The sequence below is a fragment of the Megascapheus bottae genome, chromosome 19 (assembly GCF_031878675.1).
Source record: "Megascapheus bottae isolate mThoBot1 chromosome 19, mThoBot2.hap1, whole genome shotgun sequence".
NCBI lineage: Eukaryota > Metazoa > Chordata > Mammalia > Rodentia > Geomyidae > Megascapheus > Megascapheus bottae.
The window spans coordinates 27768509-27790046 of NC_143527.1; the positions used below are offsets into that span (position 1 = coordinate 27768509).

Sequence of the window (21538 nt, forward strand, 5' to 3'; positions counted from 1 at the left end):
AACCATTAGAGAAAGAAAAACAACAAAAAAGAAGAGCTTAGATTATCTCTCTTATAGGATTCTTATTGTTACAGCATCTCCCACACAGACCTTCCCAGGCCTGTAGCTGGGAAGTTACACTGTTTCAAGATAGATGGCTTTTCCTATTTGTCACACTTGACTCAGTTGTATTGGAGTAAATGCTTATAAGGATTAAAATTACTAGAGAGTACAAATAAATAAGATTTCAGTCAATACAAATGGTTACCAAGTCAATGGTTCCTACAAAACAAAATGAGCTTTCCCAAAACTCATTTACAATAGAAAAAGAAAAGTATGAAAACAACTAACTTCAATCCAGTGCCCAGAATTTTTGGACCACCCAAGAGCACAGCTCCCTGAGAGTGGAGAGGAAAAGAGATGAGGATGTCCAAGGGTTGAGGGGAGGTGCCCAGAAGACGAGGCACACAGCATTGGCATCAGTTCCTAGGACAGGAAGCTAAGCATTTCATGGGGCAACTTTGCCCATTGCAACCTGAAGACTCTGCCAGCATTCCCTATAAGTGGTTAACATCAATACAAGAAGGAATTGGGATTATGACAAAAAAAAAGAGACGTACCTTAAATAAATATTGTAAATGAATAAGCATGTATCTGAATAGGAGTCAATATGCAGAAAAGAGACTGAGTAGTTTTAGGCAATAGTTTATTATGGGGGGATAAAGGACTCCAGCATCCAATTCCAGTTATATCACTAGGACAAAATTAAGAATTCAAAGGGGGAAAAGGGAAATTTATGGACACTGAGAGAATCTGAGAATATCTACAATGCTGGAAACGTATTTTCCTTTAGTATTGAGGCCTGAACTCAAGACCTTCTTTGCTTGGTTAACATTCTACTTGAGCCACACCTCTAGCCAAGATTTTTGTTAGTGTGGAGATGGAGCCTGGAAAATTTTTCTGCTTAGGCTGGCCTTGAACTCTGAGCCTCTGGATTTCTGTCTTTTGAAAGCTAGGATCACAGCATGAGCTACTGGTGCCACACACAGCTCTACTTCCAGCTGTGTGTGTGTGTGTGTGTGTGTGTGTGTGTGTGTGTGTGTGTGTGTGTGTGTGTGTGTGTGTGGTTTGTGTTGGGGGGTTATTTGGAGATAAGACTCTCATGGACAGTTCTGCTTGGGCTGGCTTCATACAGTGATCCTCAGATCTCAGTCTCCTGAATAGGTAGGATTACAGGCTACCGGTGACTGCTTGTGCTAGACAGTTTTATATGCATTCCCTTATTTCAATTTTATAACTGTGAGCAAGAGACTTCTAGACTTCTTTTATAGAGTAAACTCAGGGTGAAAGAATTCAAGTAACTTGTTTCATAATGAGTTAGGATTGAGAACCATGCTGTTCCACAGTAGATATTTTTTCCTGGAACAAAATATACAAAGAGCCGAAGAAGCATCTGGAAAATATAAAAAAAATTCTCATCTGCAATGGTAAACACAGCTACTAACATTTAAACACTTGTAATTCCTGGTAAAAGTTTTTAGTCAAATGGCTGCAAGTTTAGATAATCTATTTAAATTAAAATTTCATATAAATATTGGAAGTTAGGGTTGATGCTTTACAGACCTCAACTTGTTGAGATATCAAGAGATATTCCAGATTTTTGCATTTCTGATTAAAAACGGGTTTTTTGTTTTTTGCCAGTCCTGGGGTTTGAACTTAAGGCCTGGGCAATGTCCTTCAGCTTTCTCAAGGCTAGTGCTCTACTACTTGAGCCAAAGCACCACTTCTGGCTTTTTCCGTGTATGTGGTACCAAGGAATGAAAACCAGGGCTTCATGCATGATAGGCAAGCACTCTACCTACCACTATGCCACACTCCCAGCCCGGATTTAAAACAATTTTAAGGAAAGACAAGTGCATTTCATTTATTTACTTATTTTGGTGCTAGGGCTTGAACTTAAGTCAGGGCCTAGGGATCTTGTCTGAACAACAATTTCAGTGCTAGTGTTTTAAACAATTATTATTATTAATTGGACATAAGGAGTCTCAGCCAAAACAATTCTAAGGAAAGGCAAGTACATTTTATCTAATTTTTTGTGCTAGTTCTAGGGCTTGAACTCAATCAGGGCCTAGGGAGCTTGTCTGAATGACAATTTTAGTGCTAGTGTTTTAAAAAAAATTATTATTATTATTAATTGGAGATAAGGAGTCTCGGCCTCTTGAGTAAGTAGATTCCAGGCATGTGCCACGGGCTCCTGGCTTGAAAAGTGCATTTTATAGAGGTATAAGGAAGTTTCATACCTTGTCAACGTTCATTCGCTTAAATGATGCTTGCAGAAGTTTGAAATTGTGAATATACTCATGCTCCAATTTTGCTTGAAATTTTACTTTCTTCAAACTAATGCAGCCAGGAAAGAGCATGTCCATGAACTGGCAATAAGCTGCTCCTGGAAAGAAATAAGAAAAGTGCATGTGTGAGTCTTGCTGTGCCCAGAAGCAGTGTAGAACTGTTAGATGGGAAAAGGACCAGGCTTGAAGGCACCATCACACCAAGCCCTGCTGACTGCACATGCTCCTCTTATCACTGTGCCTTTGTCTCTGACACTTCACCCAATATCTCACCTCACCCACAGGGCTGGGAGTCAAAGAAGGCCACAACAATGCAGCACCTGCCACTTCCTATTCCCAAACCCTGTGCATTATAAGACGTGTATGGAGCATGTCAGAATCCACAGCCATTGCACAAAACAAAGAAACACGGGTTAGAGTAACTTCCCCAGCACCTTTTAGAAAAAAGGTACACAGCTTTTCTTCCACCTATTTATTATTCTGCTCCATGTCTTTAAAAATAAGTAAATAAGGGAAATGTGTAGAACATGTCAACAGGAGAGAACACTGAAAAACTTCTCAAGAAACATGTAGCTCAAACAACGCATATTCTCAAGCTACCTTATATCCATCTTGGAAAATACCGAGAGTGAAAACTGTAATAGAAAGCCATCTACTATTCAGAACAGTTGCACAGCAATTTAATTCCAGCACAGAGCAATGGGTTCCGATATTAACATGAAACATGAGGACAGGGAGAACACCAAACTTACAAAAGTTCAGAATCATGCTGTTTATGAGTGAAAAAGAAACATAATAGAAATGTTCAATGAGTCCTCTGAGAAAATGGTCATAGAAAATCTTTTCTTACAGCCTTTTAGAACATGAAAATTTCAACTAGAAATTTCTAGTGAGATCATGTTTACTTGATTTGCGTCTTAATAGAATAGACTAAGTCCAAAGGCACAATGATTCCTTTTCTTTTACAAGAAAGAAAAGTAACTGAGTGGCAAGAGGGAGAAGTGGCCAATTAAAATTTAAACCCTCAGCTTAATTTTAATTATGTTCTAAAATCTATGTGCCAGTGATTGTATCTAGAGAATCCCTTCTCGAATACTTGTTTGTTAAACATGATATCTGAAATACGATGTAAAATTCAATGTTAATACAATCTTAAAAAAATTCTTTTCTGGGTGCTGGCAAAACTGGGCAGCCACATGCAGAAAACTAAAAATCGATCCCAGCTTATAGCCATGCACAAGAATTAACTCAAAATGGATCAAAGACCTCAACATCAGAACTGAAACCTTGAAACTGTTACATGATAGAGTAGGAGAGACACTTGAACTCATAGGCACAGGCAAAAACTTCCTGAACAGAGTCCCAACAGATTGGAGAGAGACTTGGAGAGAGACTGGTCACAACAGATTGGAGAGAGACTTGACAAATGGGACTACCGAAAAATAAAAAGCTTCTGCACAGATAAAAGCATAGCTACTAAAGTAGAAAAACAGCCAACCAATTGGGGAAAGATATTTACCAGTTAATACATCAGACAAATGCTTAATATCCAGTATCTACAGGGAACTCAAGAAACTAATCCAGTATCTACAGGGAACTCAAGAAACTAATCCCCCCCACCAAAAAAAAAAACCTCCAACAAACCAATCACTAAATGGGCAAGAGAACTAAAGAGAGACTTATTAAAAGAAGAGGTTAAAATGGCAGAAAAACATATGAGAAAATGCTCATCATTCATAGTCATAAACGAAATGCAAATAAAAACAACCCTAAGATACCACCTTACCCAAATTAGAATGACCCATATTCTGAACTCAGACAATGACAAATGCTGGTGGGATTGTGGAGAAAAAGAAACCCTACTGCACTGCTGGTGGGAATGTAAACTAGTTCAGCCACTCTGGAAGACAGTTTGGAGGTTTCTTAAAGAACTGAAAATAGACCTTCCTTATGATTCTGCCATACCACTCCTGGGCATCTACCCTGAGTATCATAACTCAGGATATGATAAGGACATCTGTTCAGCAATGTTCATCTCTGCACTATACACAATAGCATCTGGGAAACAACCCAGATGCTACTGCAGATGAATGGATAAAAATGTGAGATAGATCTATCTGTCTGTCTGTCTATCTATCTATCTATCTATCTATCTATCTATCTATCTAGTGGAATTCTATCTATCTATCTATCTATCTATCTATCTATCTATCTATCTATCTATCTATCTAGTGGAATTCTACATAGCCAACAGACAAGATAAAATAATGGCATTTGCTGGGAAGTGAATGAAATTAGAGTAAATTGGGTTGAGTGAAATAAGTCAAGACCAAAGGAACAAAAGGGACATGGTATCCTTAATACATGGATATTAGATCCAAACATTACTCAATATTTAGGTACCCAAGGTTATGCACATGGTCTTGAAGATTAAAAACATAACTACATAGACATAAAAATCTCTGATGGTCTATATATTCTATAGACATAATGTCTTATTACATAGATTAATATGCATCTATGACATACAAACCCTCAGCTTAATTTTAATTATGTTCTAAAATCTATGTGTCAGTGATTGTATATAGAAATTCCTTTCCTGAATACTTGTTTGTTAAGCATGACATTTGAAATATGTTGTAAAAATTAATGTTACTAAAATCTAAAAAATATTCGTTTGTGGGTCTGGCTTGCCTGGTCTGTTTTTACATTTACATGTGCAGACTTGGCTTTCTGGAACGTGCCAGGCTTTCCTCGTCCTTTACTACCAAAGCTTCCATGAGGATTTTTTTTTCCTATAAGGGCAATTCACTGTGAGGACTCTGTCTCTAATGCCCAACAGATACAGAGCACCCTTCACTGAGACAGAATCCCAGATAAGAGGGAATAAAGAAAGTGTAAAGCAGGAAAGTTTTGGGACGATGCCTATTTTATAGGTAGGGGTACAAGAGGATGAGATATAAACCATAATGAAATCTGCAGATTCCCTGCATCTGTCTTCCTCTTAGATAGCCAGTACCTAACTGGTGAGTTTCTTAGGAAGCAGATGGATCAACACAGTGTAGCAAATGAAAACAAAACAAAACACACTGAGGGAGATAAGAGAAATATCATAAACTGGTGGATGGGGGAATACAATGATTAAAATCTTCCTTTTGAAAAGTCATGCAGTGGAACTAATCCTAATAACATTACTTACACAAGTGCGGTATGGAAACATGTTTGCTCATTACCTGCCCTGTGAAGTTATTTTCATGTTTTCTTGTGAGAAGCCTGACACTATTCTTACCAACCAACCAACCAACCAACCAGCCAGCCAGCCAATTTATTTCGATATAGGAGAGAGAAGGCAGGCAAAATCACTTCTAAAGTCATCACCCAAGAACTCATCACTAGTTATTTTCTATCCATAACACTCTAATCATTTTTGGAGATATAGATTTCTTTAAAAATTGGCACCACAAGAGATCAAACCCAGGGCCTGAGAATGCGAGGCAAGCAGTCTACCACGGAACTATACCTCTAGCCCTAACCTTCTGTTTTTAACTTAACAGACCATGATTCCCTTTCTGGGATGTTTAATATTCCCTACCAATATTTTAATGGCTTTCTGGTATTTATATCATGCTTAGCAACTTCTCCTAACCAAGAGCGCATACATATTCATGTGTCAGTTTCTTTAAGTACCTTCATGATCTCAAGTTTTACATTTAAATTCAGAATACATATGGAATTTATTTTGGTCTATGATACAAATCATGGTTCTAATTTTAATCATTCCAAATGTTAGTGGAAATCTGTCATTTCTGGCGCTCCTGCATCTGGACACCTTGCTACCTGGTTGATGCCACAGTGCCTGCCTTGGACTCCAGTAGCTGAATGTGGGCAGACCCCTCTTCCCAGGACACGACTGGGAGGAATGACAGAAACACACAGAGACTATTCGTGGTTATTCCTGGTGTCAGTAGTGGACCCACAGTCCTGAGCATCAACGATAGGAACAACTCTATTCCTGTGATTCTCGGAGGGTGTTTTCCTAGCTTCTTAGTGGTCTTCATCTTCTGACCTTTGCTTTTCATTGAGGCTGACATTCCTATCTTCACTGTCAATTCTTTTGTGCTTTAGATTGCCAGAAATAATCTATGCTGTTTCATCTACAACTGCCAACTGATAAAGCTGGCTAGGTATTGAATATAACCATTTGATAGATAATTATTTCTCCATGACAAGCACAATTTGGGGGAGGTGTAAGAAGGGAATACTAGGTTTTGAAGTCATGGTCTAAGCTTGGTACCAAGGCACTGGACCACCTGATACCCTGACTGGATACCCATCTGATAACTGCTTTGTCCTTAATTTTCAGGTAGGGTATCACATTTGGGGTGGGGAAATATGGGCCTGGATCATGGTCTGAAGAACACAATTTTTTAAAAAAACCTATATTAATGTTACATATGGCAATACAAATAATATATTACTTTCCTAATACACGGGCTTAGGTCTTTCTAGACCTAAACTGTTTTTGTATGCCTTTACAATAGTCCCACATCCTTAGTTATCTAAATTTTATACTATGTATTTCAAAAAAACTGCAACATTTCCTCTTTTATATTCAAGAATTTTTAACATTTATTCTTATCATATTTAAACTTTGTTGTCTATGGCATATAAAATATTTACTACTTACTTAACTTTTGGATAAAATTCATGCACTTTACAGTTCAAATTTTTAGGATGTATAATTCAGTGATTCTTAATTTATTCACAGAATACACAGCCATTACAACTATCTAATTATGAAAGCTTTCCACCATCACATAAAAGAACAAAACTTTATGCTCATGCCTGATTCTTTCCATACTCTTTCCATCTTGGCACTGCCAATCTACAAATATAATCTACTGGTTTACTTCTGATGCCGAGTATTTGCCTTTTTTTCTGCACATTTCACATAAATTGTATAGTACAATATGTGACATTGTGTATAGATTTTCAAGATTCATTCATTCTGTGACATGTATTATAGTTTTCATAAATAATATTCCATTCTACAGATATACATTTTATTGACCAGTTTTCAGTTGGTGGACATCTGGGTGTTTAATATGGGCATATTTTGAATAATGCTGCTATGAACATTTTTGTTCACATTCTGGTGTGGACTCATTTTCAATTCCCTTGGCTACATACCTACAAGTGGAACTGTTTGGTCATATGGTACTTCCATATGTCCAACATTTTGAAGAGTTGCCAAACTGTTTTCAAAGCAGGTGCACTCTTACAGCAATGAATGAAGACATCAATTTCTCCACATCTTTGTCAATAGTTGTTATTATCTGATATTTTGAGTCTAACTAACCTCGTTAGTAGGAAGGAGAATCTTGTATTGAGTCCAGGTTGATTTCTCTAATGATTAAAGACGCTGAACATCCTTTTAATGTGTTTTGGGCATTTCTGAATCTTCTCTGGAGAAATGCCTGTGTAAATGCTTTGCTCACTATTTTGTTGGTGGTGGTGGTCCTGGGGCTTGAACTCAGGGCCTGCATGCTGTCTCAAGCTTCTTTTGCTCAAGGGTAGCACTCTACTATGTAAGTCACAGCTCTTAGGCTTTTCTGGTAGTTTTACTGGCAACAAGAGTCTAATGGACATTAATGCCCAGGCTGGCTTTGAACCATGACTCTCAGACCTCAACCTTCTGAATAGGCAGGACTACAGATGTGAGCCACCAGCACCTGCTTCCTTGCACACTTTTATTTTTTTAAAAATCTTTAAAAAGCTGTAGATTTCCAGCTTCTCATACTTTCAAACTGAGCTCTCTTTATTGTTGAGTTCTAGGAATGTTCTCTTCCTTTCTCATCCCCTTATTTTGTTTCTGGGCAGTATCAGAGATTGGACCCTGGGTCTCAAGCATGCTACATGTTATAAGCTACATGCTTAAGAAGTCTTCTTCTAAGATAGGGTCTTGCCAACTTTCCCAGAGAGATATCTGAAAACTCACTACCTGCCTGCCTCTGGATCCCAAGTAACTAGGATTACAGGTGTGCATTATCACACCCAGTCTGGACTCACCTTCCTGATGAGATCCTGTGAATTACTATTTTTTGATTTTGAAGAAATTTTTCTTTTATCGTTTAAGTTTTTGTTGCCATGTACAACAAGTGGTTGCCTAGGCCAAAGTCATGAAGACTTGGAACCTATATTTTCTTCTCTCTCCATCTATCAATTGTAGTTTTTTCCCCCTCTTACATGTAGGTCTATAATCCACTTTGAGTTAATCCTTGTAGATGGTATAAGGTTGAGTTCAACTTCATTATTTTGTATGTGAATATTGTTAACCAGTAACATTTCTGAAAACACTACCCTAGTTATGCTATCTTGGCACTTTGTTGAAAAATCAATTAGTTATAAAATGTATGTTTCTAATTTCCTGGCTGGACTTTCCATTCTAGTCTGTGTGTCTATTATGGCAATCATACACTGTCTTGATCACTGTGTCTTTGTGGTAAGTTTTGAAATGGAAAGTAGGTCTTTTAACTTTGTTCTTCTTTCTCAAGGTTATTTGAGCTACTCTGGGTCCCTTGCATTAGGAACTTTCAATTTCTGCTAAAGGAGAGTTGAAAATTTGATAGGAAGTGCACAGAAAACTATATACCAATTTGGAAAGCTCTGCTCTATTAATAATTCTCTATTTTCCAATCATAAATACTTTCCCATTTATTTCTTACAATAATGCTTCATAACATTCAATGTACAAATGCTGCAATTCTTTTGTTATATTTACTCTTGGTATGCTTCTGTTTGTTTTGTGCTGGTCTTGGAGCTTGAACTCAGGGCCTGTGCACTGTTCCTGAGCTTTTCTGTTGATGAGTGGCAGACCTACTATTTGGGCCCAAACTTTACTTCCAGCCTTTCCCCCCTCCCCTCCATCCCCCGGTCCTGGGGCTTGAACTCAGAGCCTGAGAGCACTGTCCTTGGGCTTTCTCAATTATCCAATTTTTATTATACTATGTCAAAATTCCTGTTATTCAGGTCATGTAAATACCTGCAAAAGGAATATTATGGTTGTTTTCTGTGAAACCATTATAAAATTTAAATTTCTCCTTGGCCTATAAAGCCCTGTGACCAGATCTCTTGTATGCCTTTCTCTGGTAATTCCCTCTACCTTGAAGAACCTCCTTTCACATTGGCTTCATTGTTACCATTAGACTGCTACAGATTGGTCAGCTAGCTTCTGCTTTAGGACCTTTACCCATGCCATGTCACCTGGATCTTTACTTGACTACTTTCTTGGTTCCAAACATTCAGATCAAGGCTTAGATATTACTTCCTTGGCGAGGCATTCCCTTCCCGTGTTATCTGATGCAGCTCTCCAGTCACTCTTTATCACTTCATCTTGTCCTATGTCTGGAATTTTATTGTTAATGCATAGACTGATTTTTTGTTTATCTTCTGTGGAATACAAATTTCAGTAATGCTTGTACCTTATGTGTCTGGGTTCCCATTGTAGCTAAGTATTTACTATCATAAATAGTTGGCATAAGAAGGCTTCAGTAAATATCTGGTTAATGAGTGAGAGGGTTGTACCGTTTAACTACAATAACAATTAGCAAGTAGTTAATTCTAATGTTGCTAAAGTCCAAAATAATAGCTTTTATAAGAAGTGTTGTTCTTTATTCCTTAAAGATTTGATGGAAGGTTTTTTTTTAAAGGTTGAAGTTAGATCCATTCATGTGACCAAACCTGCAGAAAATGAAAGAATAAGTCTGTACAAAAGGCTAAATAAAATACACTGCCCTTAAATAAATTCAATTCAAAATGGAGGAGGTTCTGTTTATCAAGAGTTGACTATGGTAGGCATGCTGGTCCCTTAGTTCAAAGGGATACTGTCATTATGAAGGTCAAAAGAATTCTGAAATTAATCAGAATAAAGAAAGCTATTCTGACTTTCTTTAGTGTCATATAATAGCATTAAAGTATTTTATAAGCTTTTGCTGTTACTCAAAGTGACACATGTTTGGAGACAAGAGTCCAGATTGAGGTCTAGTATGGAGAAGACAGAGATAAAAATGAACCAATGACATGCACAAGTTTTGAGAGTATATTGTTCGGGAGAATATTATCTCTAAGATGATAAGAGTGATATAACTATCTCATTTTCACTAGGCCTCAGCAGTAGAGTAATAGCAGAATAAATGTACTTTTTAAAAGGAAATTTTCAGACAAAGGATACATCACCTAATTGTACACTTATATAAGTCAAGACATTTGTGTAAAATCTGTTAACGATTACACATCTATTTTTGTAATTATAAACACTGAGGAACCTTATGAGGCATTTGTTGCTGTCTTATTCAACAGACTTTGATTTTTTTAAGGTTTTTTTTTTTCTGTTCTGTTTTTAGATAATAGTGCTTACACAGGAAACCACAAAGGAACACATGAAGCATTTGGTTGGGTATCAGTGGAACCAGTTATATCCTGCAGAATACTCTAGTAAAATCCAGGGGTGAATATATAGTTACTGATTAGCCTCAATATCATGATTGTTTTGGGGGCAGTACTGGGATTCACACTCAGAGCCTTGCACTTGTTAGGCAGGCACTCTGTTACTAAGCCATGCTTCCACCTCCTTCTCACATTCATTATTTTTTAGATGGAGTCTCTCTTCCTGAGTGCCTGAAGCACTAGCCACCTCTTTTCGGCTTCCTGTCATAGCTGGGATGACAAGTGGCATGTAGTTTCACAGACTTTCCTGCCTGGGCTGGCCTGTAACTACCATCCTCCTTCCAGCCTCCACTGTACCTAGAGTGAAAGGCCCCATCCAACCTCATCCCGCTATTGGTAGAAAATGGGTCTTGAAAATTACTCTGGCCTGGCTGGCTTTGAACCATGATTCTGATTACAGTCTAACAAGTAGCTAGGATTACAGGTGTGAACCACCACTGGTACTTGGCTCACGCTAGCGTGTGTGCGTGTGTGTGTGTGTGTGTGTGCATGTATGCATATACTCATAAGACTTTCATATTACATATAAAGTTAGTGTTTTATCTATAATTTTACTGTTCTCACATCTCATATCTTTTATACATGCACATACCACACATACAAATATGCAGCCCTACTGCTGTCAAATAAAATCTCAAAGCAGTTTTTCAGAAATGTAACACAATCTGTGGAGAAGACATCCAATCACATTGGGTTCTGCCACAAAAAGCTACTCAAATTACTCATCTGATTTTCTCACAGGCCAAAGACCTGCATCACTTAGGGATTTAGTGACAGCTTTCCACTTTCTGTAATCTTGACTGGTGTCTATGAAGGTTTAGAAGAAAGAAGGGCAACCTTAATTTACTAGATTCCTTCATTATAGAATTTCTAACAGGAAGACTATTTATAAAAAAGCATATTCCCTCAAGTTGATATCAATGAGGGATGGGAAAGAGATAAGAGAACTGAAGTGTTGGCTCTTGGATCTAAGCCTTTATCAATTTAACTAGGCCATGCTATGTCAGCACATCCCTCTAAGCCAACAGTGTTATCTGCAAAATGTCAGGGTTGGATGGAACTCTAAGCTCTAAAATTAGACCATTCTCTAATTCTCAAGCTGTCAGTAACTTCTCTTTTAAGGGCTACTCGAGGCTTCTATTAATTATGAGGCAGTTCTGATTCATTCTCATATGACTGAGATGTTCCCAGCTCTTAGCTGTCATTAATATGAGGAGTCAGTAGCACACGCTTGCAGCTGGAGGCGTACTCCCATCACCCCAACTCCCTATTCAAGATTATGGTACTGCTGACCTATCTCTATACTCCTCTCTTGAACACCTGACAAGAGTACCACAACTATTCCTGGATCTTTACCAGCTCAATATTAATAGCTATAATATCACCATCACCATCATCACAAAATCATTCTAGCATTTCATTTGCATTTACCCTGGAATTGATGTCCTTGCAAAATGACAGCTGTTACCAAAACCCAAATCTCTTATTGAAGGAAGCAACCCTACTGGAAAAACTGAAGCTCCCTAAAGAGGGGTGACAAACACAGGGTCACATGTGTCCAGCCCATCAGCAGATATCTTCCTACCTATACCTTGAAAGATTAACGTCTGAAAGCAATTTAAAATCCCAAAGTTTAACTGTACTGTTCTATTCCAACCAAAATATTCTAAAAAATAAACTGTAGCTCTGTATTGTTTTCATGGGCACCTTTCACATTTCTGGCATGAAAAGCAGCTTGACAGCTTCAGTTACCACAGTGCTATTTCATACTGCTAAAGTGAACTTAGGACACGGTTTACCTCACCTGTCCCAAGTCTCAAAGGCAAAAATAAAAAATCAGGAGGTTCAGGAATTTGGTTTCAACAGAGATTGTTTCTCTGGGCTCCCATGATCCTCAACCGAGTTTCTCCTATAGCCTAGAGTCAGTCTCTGGGACAAGTAGCTTTCTGACTGATCCTGAAACAGAGGACAGGAACAATAACCAGGAGGAGTTCAACACCCACATATGTGAAGCAGGCTTGTGTGAATCACAGAGTGCTGAAAAGCACTCGTCCCTTCCTTCAACATGAGGTATGCTGGTGAGGAAACATTCTCTCATAGGAAAAGTAATAAACCATTAATCGTTATTCAGGTAGATGAAATTTTTTTTTTTTTGCCAGTCTTGGGCTGGAGCTCAGAGCCTGAGCACTGTCCTTGGACTTTCTCAAGGTTAGAGCTCTACCACTTTTGCCTCAGCACTACTTCCGGCTTTTTTCTATGTATGTGGGACCAAGGAATCAAACCCCAGTCTTTGTGCATGCTAGGCAAACACTCTACCACTAGGCCAAACTCATGGCCCAAGGTAGATGGAGTTGTTGGTTTTTTTTCTTCCTCTTTAAATAACCAAGATAAGGTTTTTTTTTTATTAGAGAATTTATTAACGTTGATTTTTACATCATATTTTAAATGACAAGTTTAAGAAACAAGTGTTCAAGGAGGGAATCTCTATTTACAATCACTGGCACTTAGTTTTTAGAACTTAATCAAAATTAGGCTAAGGGTTTGTATGCATAGAAACGTATTAATTTATGAAATAAAACATAGTCATAGGTTTTTATGTCTATATAGTTATTTTTATAATTCCATTACTAGATGGAGTTTTTAAAAGCGTAGGAGCAGATAAATTAAAAGGCCTCGTAAAACCCCATCTTTCATCTGATAAATGTCACTAGTGCTATACTAACTCATATAATAAAGTCTTTATGGAACAACTCGCTATACTGAAAATAGATGCCATGTGGAGATCAGTGTTGTAGGTGCATGGCAAAGTGTTTCTTCAAAGAACAATGGTAGAATGAAGAATTTTTTCTTCTAGCAATCAATTTTTAATTTCGTAAACAATTAATTAAATTTTAATACAGTAAAATCTAACTACCAAAGTTCTTGATTAAAATTTAGGTATCAATATTTTTATTAAAAACTAAACTTTAGAGATAGGATTAGAGATTGCAATGCAGAAATAAACAATATACTTTAAGAGAGCTGACATTTTAAGAGTGCACATTGCAAAACTGATTTTCATAAAAATTCACCATTCGAGGTTTGCATTATTTTTATACTTTAGTGGCCAAAAACATCATTAAGAACCCTCAAGTGCAAGTTGCCCATGTACAGTTTTATTTAATCAAATCACAATTACCCTATAACTTTTCAGGGTTTAAATCTGAGTTCTAGTGTTTAAGAAAGATAGTACAAAACAAACTTGTCTAACGCTATGGAAAACAATTCAGAGAAATGAAGGAATAAAGAAATGGCAGGTGAAGGTATTACCTTGTTGGTTTGAAAGATGGGCAGATTTTCATCTCCTAATCAATAAACTATGCTAGTCTCCTAGCTAGTTTCCAACACCTTCTAGGTAATGATTTCCTTCTAGGTAATGTGCTCATCAGTTTATGAAAGCAAGCCATGTGATGTGGGGAATCTCCTGTGATTACATTTGGCTTGGGGGTTGGGGGAGAGGGAGTGAGTAGCAAGGATACTTGGAGCAGGAATGGTGCTTGGTACAAAATGTCACTGGCATCCAGGAGACTGACACTGACTCAAAGTGAGATGTCCCAGAGGCAAGAGTCCGAAAATAGAGCTAAAGTTAGAATTTGGCATTCCAGGCAGTGAAGGAAAGGGGATTTTATAAAGCCTGTATTACAAATGAGCAAGCCAGAAAGGTACATATGAAACCTAATTTGAAAACTTTCAGTTTTCTTCTTAGGGTCATGAAAAAAGAAAGTTCCAAAAAACGATATCATCAAGGAAGTTTCTCTATACATTATTGAACATTTGTTTGAATTATTTTTGTACTTTAATGGACAAAAATGGTTAAGACTAAATCAAACAGGAATGATTGAATTATAGAAAGGTTGAATTAGAGGTAAGAGTTGGAAAAAACATGAGTTCATTGTACTTTATTGCTGTTATTATTATTAGTAGTAGTAGTAGTCCTGGGGCTTGAACTAAGAACCTCATGCTTGAAACTTAGATATGAGAGTTGAACCTCACTTTTATGGTTTACTTCCACAAAATGAACTTCCCATCTGTAGGTGACAGAGAGATTTGTTGTTCATTAATCATTGGAAAATCAATAAGCCAATAAATTCTTACTGAGAAACAGAATTTTACTCAGAAAGAACCAAGTAAGTTAACAACAAAAATACATATAAACAATCAGCAAAAGAAAATAAAAGCTATAGGCATTAAGTTATATGACACATAAAGAATTAGTTCATTTCCCAATAAAACCCAAGAAACAGTAATTTAAATTATTCAACAAATAAAATCAAGTCAAACTTGCTTGACAGTGTTCAGTCCTTAAGGAGCTTGACTTAGAATGCTGAAGGCTTAAAGCAGGTACTCTAGGACCTATCAATTGGAAAGCTCTATAAACTGAAAAGAGAGTTTACATCTTGTAAACTCTTGGGAGACGGTCAGGAAGAATAGGGAAGGTGGCATGTGACATGGCCTCCAAGCAAGCATTTGGAGCAAAGCTAGGGAAACAGAACATGCAGTGAAAGGTGCATTCAGCCAGTGCAGACCACAGGTAAGAGAGTTATGCGGTAAATGCTGAAAAGGTGACTTCCAGACAAATTGCTCAAGGTTTTGAGTGCCATGCAAAGAAGCTTAATTTTATAGGCTGTGAGAATCCAATGGTTAATTTCTAGGCTTAAGTGTCTTTAGAGAAGAATGCCTAAATAATGCCATCTTTAAGCGCCAATCTGTTCTCAGAATGTATTAAGGGTAAGAAAGAAACCCAAAGCCAATGTACTTTCCCATTTTCTCAGGGAATGCCTCCCAAATCACCACCTCTATCATCCCATTAACAGTGACGTGTACCAGCCTAAACTGAACTCAGGGACAGTGCTCGATGGGGACACCCCTATAGTGCATGTAAGGTATTGTGGTGTGAGTGGGCCAACACAAACCCACAGTCAACTTCCATACATCCCTCTCATAGGTAGAGCTTTCTGTAGTGGAGTTCACGGTCTCTATGACTGACAGCTCCACAACTCCTCCCTATTTCGCTTTCTCCCCAGAGTCTGTAGATGAGGGTACCTTACTTCTTACCATTTTCCCCAACCTAATCTGCCAGCTGGATAATACTTTGCCATTTCTGCAGGTAGACATCCCTTTCTCCCACAGTTCCCTGAAAATGGGACCAGAGAAAGTCAGTAGCTAGAAATGACTCTAAAAGAAGGCCACTGGCAGTAACAGGGAACTTAAGAACAGTTACCACAAAACATTTATGCACAACATGACATGTAACAGAGTACTGTTCTACAATGTTAGTTTCATTCTATTTTCTTGGTCAATCCCAAAACTGTTTCTTCTAAAACTCAAAACAGCATGAGGACTGAACAAGATTTACCTTAGCAATTCAATTGGATGACCATAGTATAAATGAAAGAATAGACTAATTTTTTTAAAAACAAGCAGGAAAGGTCTTTTTATTTAAATAGTGGATTCTAATGGAGTAATTTTAAACTTGACATACATTTTTTTTTGTTCAAATATGGTTCCTTCTGTAGTTTTCTAAAGTTCTTCCATGAATCTCCATGAAGAGAAACTGCAGGAAACGACTGACATTAGTCTTTATGTTTTTATTGTCACATAATTTGGTCATAAAAGCTTGAGTGTTAATACTTGAGAAAGAATACACCCTTGGACTATAGGGGAGAACTGGAGAGGTAAATTGCTATGTGTTACAATTACATAATGGTTCCAGGTTAGGGGAAAAAAATCCATCAAGGGATGGTTATTTTAGGAAGTATGAAGGAATTTAATTATTGCATTCCCAGGCATGTGATTCCAACACACCCAAACATTTGATTTCTGACACTTTTCCCACATATAATATCAACGTATTTGATAAACTATAAAGTTAAAAATAATTTAGAAATAACTATGACAAAAAATGTTCTCTTTTGCACAACTGTGGAAATGGGGGCTGCCTGACCAGATCATCTTAATTGTGTATAAAGTGACCTTTGACTATTTCAGATATTCCTGTGTACATTCTGCTCATCAGTGTTATAGAGTGGAAATGAAATATGCAAGAGCCTGCTTTTAAGCAATGACCTTGCTCTACATCTTTGCTTTACATATAGAGAGGCAAAACCAAGGGGAAATTGAATGCCCTGCAAAGAAACATGGCGATGAGAAATTTTGTAGTGAAGAAATAGATCAGTTGGGTATGATCTGTGTTGTTGTTTACCTTTGCTGGATTCTCAGATTCCAGTCAATCATCTGACATTTGGTCAGGGACTCAGTACCTGCTGCCTGTAGAAATGACTAAAGGAATGTGCATCTTTATTTTTTCAGCCTGAATCCCAACTACATTAAAAACCTGCTTAGGATAGCAGCATTTCAATTCAACCTCATAATACATGTTAGCCATCCACTAAATATGCAGGGCTACTTGAACAAATATCCAAACAAAGCAAAAATATGAAGTTCTCATGGGCTGAAATGAAATAATCTTTTAAAAAAAACTAGAGTGCGTATTCCTGTTCTTGTTTGGTTGTCATGAATCCTAGCATATACTGCAAATGTCTTATCATGCACTTAACATGCTCAAATACCATGCCTCTTTTCTCTTGATCAAATGTTTTCCATATAAAAATTTTTGTGCCACCTCAACACTTACTCATTTTTCAAACATAATATTGTCTATGAAGTGTTTCTGTTCCCACTGAAGAACTGTTTCAGTATATTGGCTTTGGGAACCCAAAAGCAGCTCGATTTACAATTTAATTTGCATTCTTTTCTGGTTGTTTGGTGACTGCTTTGGGAGGTAATAGAATCTTTGGAAAGTAGGTCCTTGTGGATGGTCTTTAGATCACTGAAATAATAATTTTAAGGACCCTGACACTTCTACCTCTTCCTTTTCCTCCTCCTCCTCCTCTCCTTCTTCAGTCTTCATCTTTGTCTATACCTGGCCACGAGTTAAATGGTTTTGCTCTGCTACATACATTATGGTATGTGGTCTCACTACAGCCCCTCATTTTTCAAAAGGGGACCCACCAATCATGGCCTGATCATGACTCATCAGAGTACAATGACCAATTCATCTTTCTAGCAGTATCTGCTTTTCCAAACCACTGACATCTCAAGAACTAATAAATGGAAAAGGCTTTGGGGCTGCAGTCTGGCTGAAGTTGGGAAAGGGAGAAGAGAAATGATGGGAAGTAAGTCTTGTGAAGGTTGCATAAACAAATTCCAATATGTAAGATGAAGAAACATCAATTTCTTAGGTTAAACAAGGAGAGAGAAAAGTCTTCCTAGAGCTTCATAACATGTTACTGAATACAGGCTTCCTGAGCTGAAATAAATATTTAGGAAACAATGCCTTGAAATCCCTCCACCATCCCTTGAAATTCCTCCACAGCATGCACACGCGTGTATCTCCAAGCTTGTAACAACATTATTCTAGAAGATATAAAGATAGCTCCGGTTCTAAAGTTTTTCCTCAAATAGACATGAGGTATAGAAATCATCATAAATTCATTATAAAAGGTAATTATCCCTCCCCAAATTTACAATCTTCCAGTCTTCAGCTATTTTAAACTGAAATACAGAAATAGGGAAAGCAAAAATAGAAATATGAATTCAAATAATGTTTATAAGGAATACATGTATCAAGCAAAGTAATAAATATCTTGAGGAAAAGCAAAATAACTTTCAATATGTTGCAACATTTTTTTTTCTTGTCAGGATATTGGTTTTTATAGCATGTGATGACATGCTTTAAAAGTAAGCACATCATCATAAAAGAGACAAAAATCAGAAGAGAAAGTACTCTACACACTTCTGTAATTAGAATAATTTGTAAAAGTTAACCAAGTGTGTTTCTTCAGCAAGACTTTGCATATGCCTTGCTAAGTAAGCTCCCTGGGCTGGGAATCAGAGGTCCTGACTCTAGAGCTAACAGAGTCAATTCTGGAGCATCCTTCCATTAATAACCTTATTACACCTTCTGCATCATCTGTACCCACCCTATTGTTTTCATGACACATTCCGATTCTCATCTCTAAACTCACAGTCATACTCATTTGTGGATTAGAGACAGGTAAAGTTGAGTATAGTAGATGCAGCAAGCTCATAAACTCATCTGTGATCTCTGGGAATTCTCCCACATAAGGTAAAATAATAGGCAAAAAAAGTATAGGATTTAACTAAAGATAATGCTTTACACAAACCCCTAAAATTATTTTTGTGATCTTTTTTTTTTTTTTTTGGTGCCATTCCTGGGCTTGAGCTCAGGGCCTGAGCACTGTCCTTGGACTTTCTCAAGGCTAGAGCTCTACCACTTGAGCCTCAGCACCACTTCCGGCTTTTTTCTATGTATGTGGTGCCGAGGAATCGAACCCGGGTCTTTATGCATGCTAGGCAAGCACTTTAACCACTAGGCCAAACTCCCGGCCCCATATTTTTGTGATCTTATTAAGGATTAAGTTTTTTAAAAAGTTTGTTAGCTTTATTAACTTCACTGTGATTATACATTTCTTCATATATATACTACCAGTTTTCACTAAAATAATATTCCAGGTGATCTATTTTCTCTACCAGTTTTCTTTTTGTAGCCTTAAAAACATTTTCCCTCATTTACAGTGCTCCTAGAAACTGATAAAAAAAAAAATAGGGTATAGGGATGGATCTGTTCCTAATGTTAACACAGACATTGACACTTAACCATGTAGATACTCAAGCAGTTATCAATGAAGCGCTCTCAGTGAAGTCAGCAATTCTATAGCTTCCTGAGAATAACCCACATATATGCATAGCTGCTTTGAATAAGAGTAAGACCAGTTTTCATACATTCTTCTGATGAGGTCATCAGGGAATCCCTTTCTCTTAAAGCAGGCAACATGCTTCATGCATGTAAGTGCTGTACCTAGTACAGCATTGCTTAGTTTCTGACTAGAGTCTCAAGACAAAGGCTATCTTAGCCTAAGAAATCTGTCAGTAGAAGAGACTCAGTACTCACATGTCCTACACACTAGTCACACTGCATTTCGTATCAGAGGGAAGACAGCATGTCTCAGGTATTTCCTCAACAGTGGCCATTCTGTGACCTAGCAGCACTCCACTCGACCTGAAGAATAGGAGTCTCTTTACCCTGAATTCTTGGTCCTGGCCTCTCCCTTCATTTCCTCCACAGTGTGCTCCAAGCTCTCTTAAATCATCTCTCACCACAAGGTGATCTTTAGTCTTTTTTTAGAACAGCACTCTGTTGTATGGAGCTCTGATGAATAATAAATGATAAATGGCTAATCCTATTTATCACCTGGCCCTTAGGGTCTAACCCAAAGAGCTCAAAACATGTGTGCTAAAGAAAGCCATGTGGATGATAAGAACACAGACTCATCATGAAAATATTGTTTATTTTCCTGTATGAAAGTAGAACTATGAAATCTGTTGAAGTTGTCTCAAGAAGGGGCAATGGGATTGGGGGGGGGAAAGACTGATACAGAAACACTGTTCACAGGTATGGAAACTACACAATGAGCCCTCACTGGTCAATTAATGTATGCTAAAAAGAAAAAAAAAGACAAATCATCCATATTGTAAGAAATACCATATATGGCAGTTTGGTAAATGAAGGTAAAAACATATAAACACTGCCCTGCTACAAAAATCCTCAGTATAAAAATCTCCAATTTATTTTCTCTTTAGTAACAAAGTGTCAAGATAATGCATATATAAAAATTCAGGAAGGAGCCGGGAGTTTGGCCTGGTGGTAGAATGCTTGCCTAACATGCACGAAGACCCTGGTTCGATTCCTCGGGACCACATACATAGAAAAAGCTGGAAGTGGTGCTGTGGCTCAAATGGTAGAGCTCTAGCCTTGAGAAAACCCAAGGACAGTGCTCAGGCCTTGAGTTCAAGTCCAGGATTGGCAAAAAAAACAAAAACACAACAACGAAAAAACAAAAAACAAACCAAACTCAGGAAAACGAACACCTTACAATATCCTTCTAAAAAAATTAAACAAACTCCCTTTCAGTCAGCTCACCAGTGGGAACACAAATATGCATGTACTGCAAGCAATTCCTGCATCCCAGGTCTTCTTGTCACCACCTAACTCATTTTTTGCCCTCTCTCCAATTAGCTAGCTTGCTGAGTCCTGTAAACTGATTTCCATTATTAGTTTAAATCAAATAAAATTAGGGAGAGAAATTATCAGGACAAAATAACAACAACAACCTGGTATAATCCCTCTAAGCATGAAGACTATTCTCTTGAATGCAATGACCTCTCCAACAATAGTAACACAGTCTGATGTGGCTTAACTTTCTTACAGAAAACAAGTCTATGATTTTATACAGCTAAGTAAACTCTGGATTGCAGACACTGACGGAATATCCTTACTTGATTTCAATGACAGAGAGCCAATAAAAGCAGCCCTACTAAATTTAGCCTCTGAGCTGATTTCATCACTAACCTGTGCTCCTGACAGTGGTCTCTGTGGAAAGAAGAGAAAAGACACAAGAGACACTGCACTAGGCTGGGATCAACCTATTTAACAGGCACAGATCTCCAGCCAAAAAATGGTAAAGAGAACATTGGCTTAAGAACGACTGTCACCAGGGAAAAAAATAAAACCCACCTCCTGCACAGGAGGTTCTAGAACGCCAGCAGGCCACACCTGCGTGAGCCAGAGCATACTCTAAATCCTA

The 21538-nt window shown here is 37.7% G+C and overlaps 1 protein-coding gene across 5 annotated transcripts in view; it reads right to left on the bottom strand.

Moving 5' to 3' along the window:
- Mapre2 (microtubule associated protein RP/EB family member 2) overlaps window positions 1-21538 on the bottom strand; it is a 129925-nt gene that overhangs the window by 32366 nt on the left and 76021 nt on the right. For all 5 annotated transcript variants that reach the window (XM_090353256.1, XM_090353255.1, XM_090353253.1 and 2 more), the window contains one exon: window positions 2280-2425. In XM_090353256.1, coding sequence (XP_090209382.1) covers window positions 2280-2425 — 146 coding nt within the window. The remainder of the gene's footprint in view (window positions 1-2279; window positions 2426-21538) is intronic.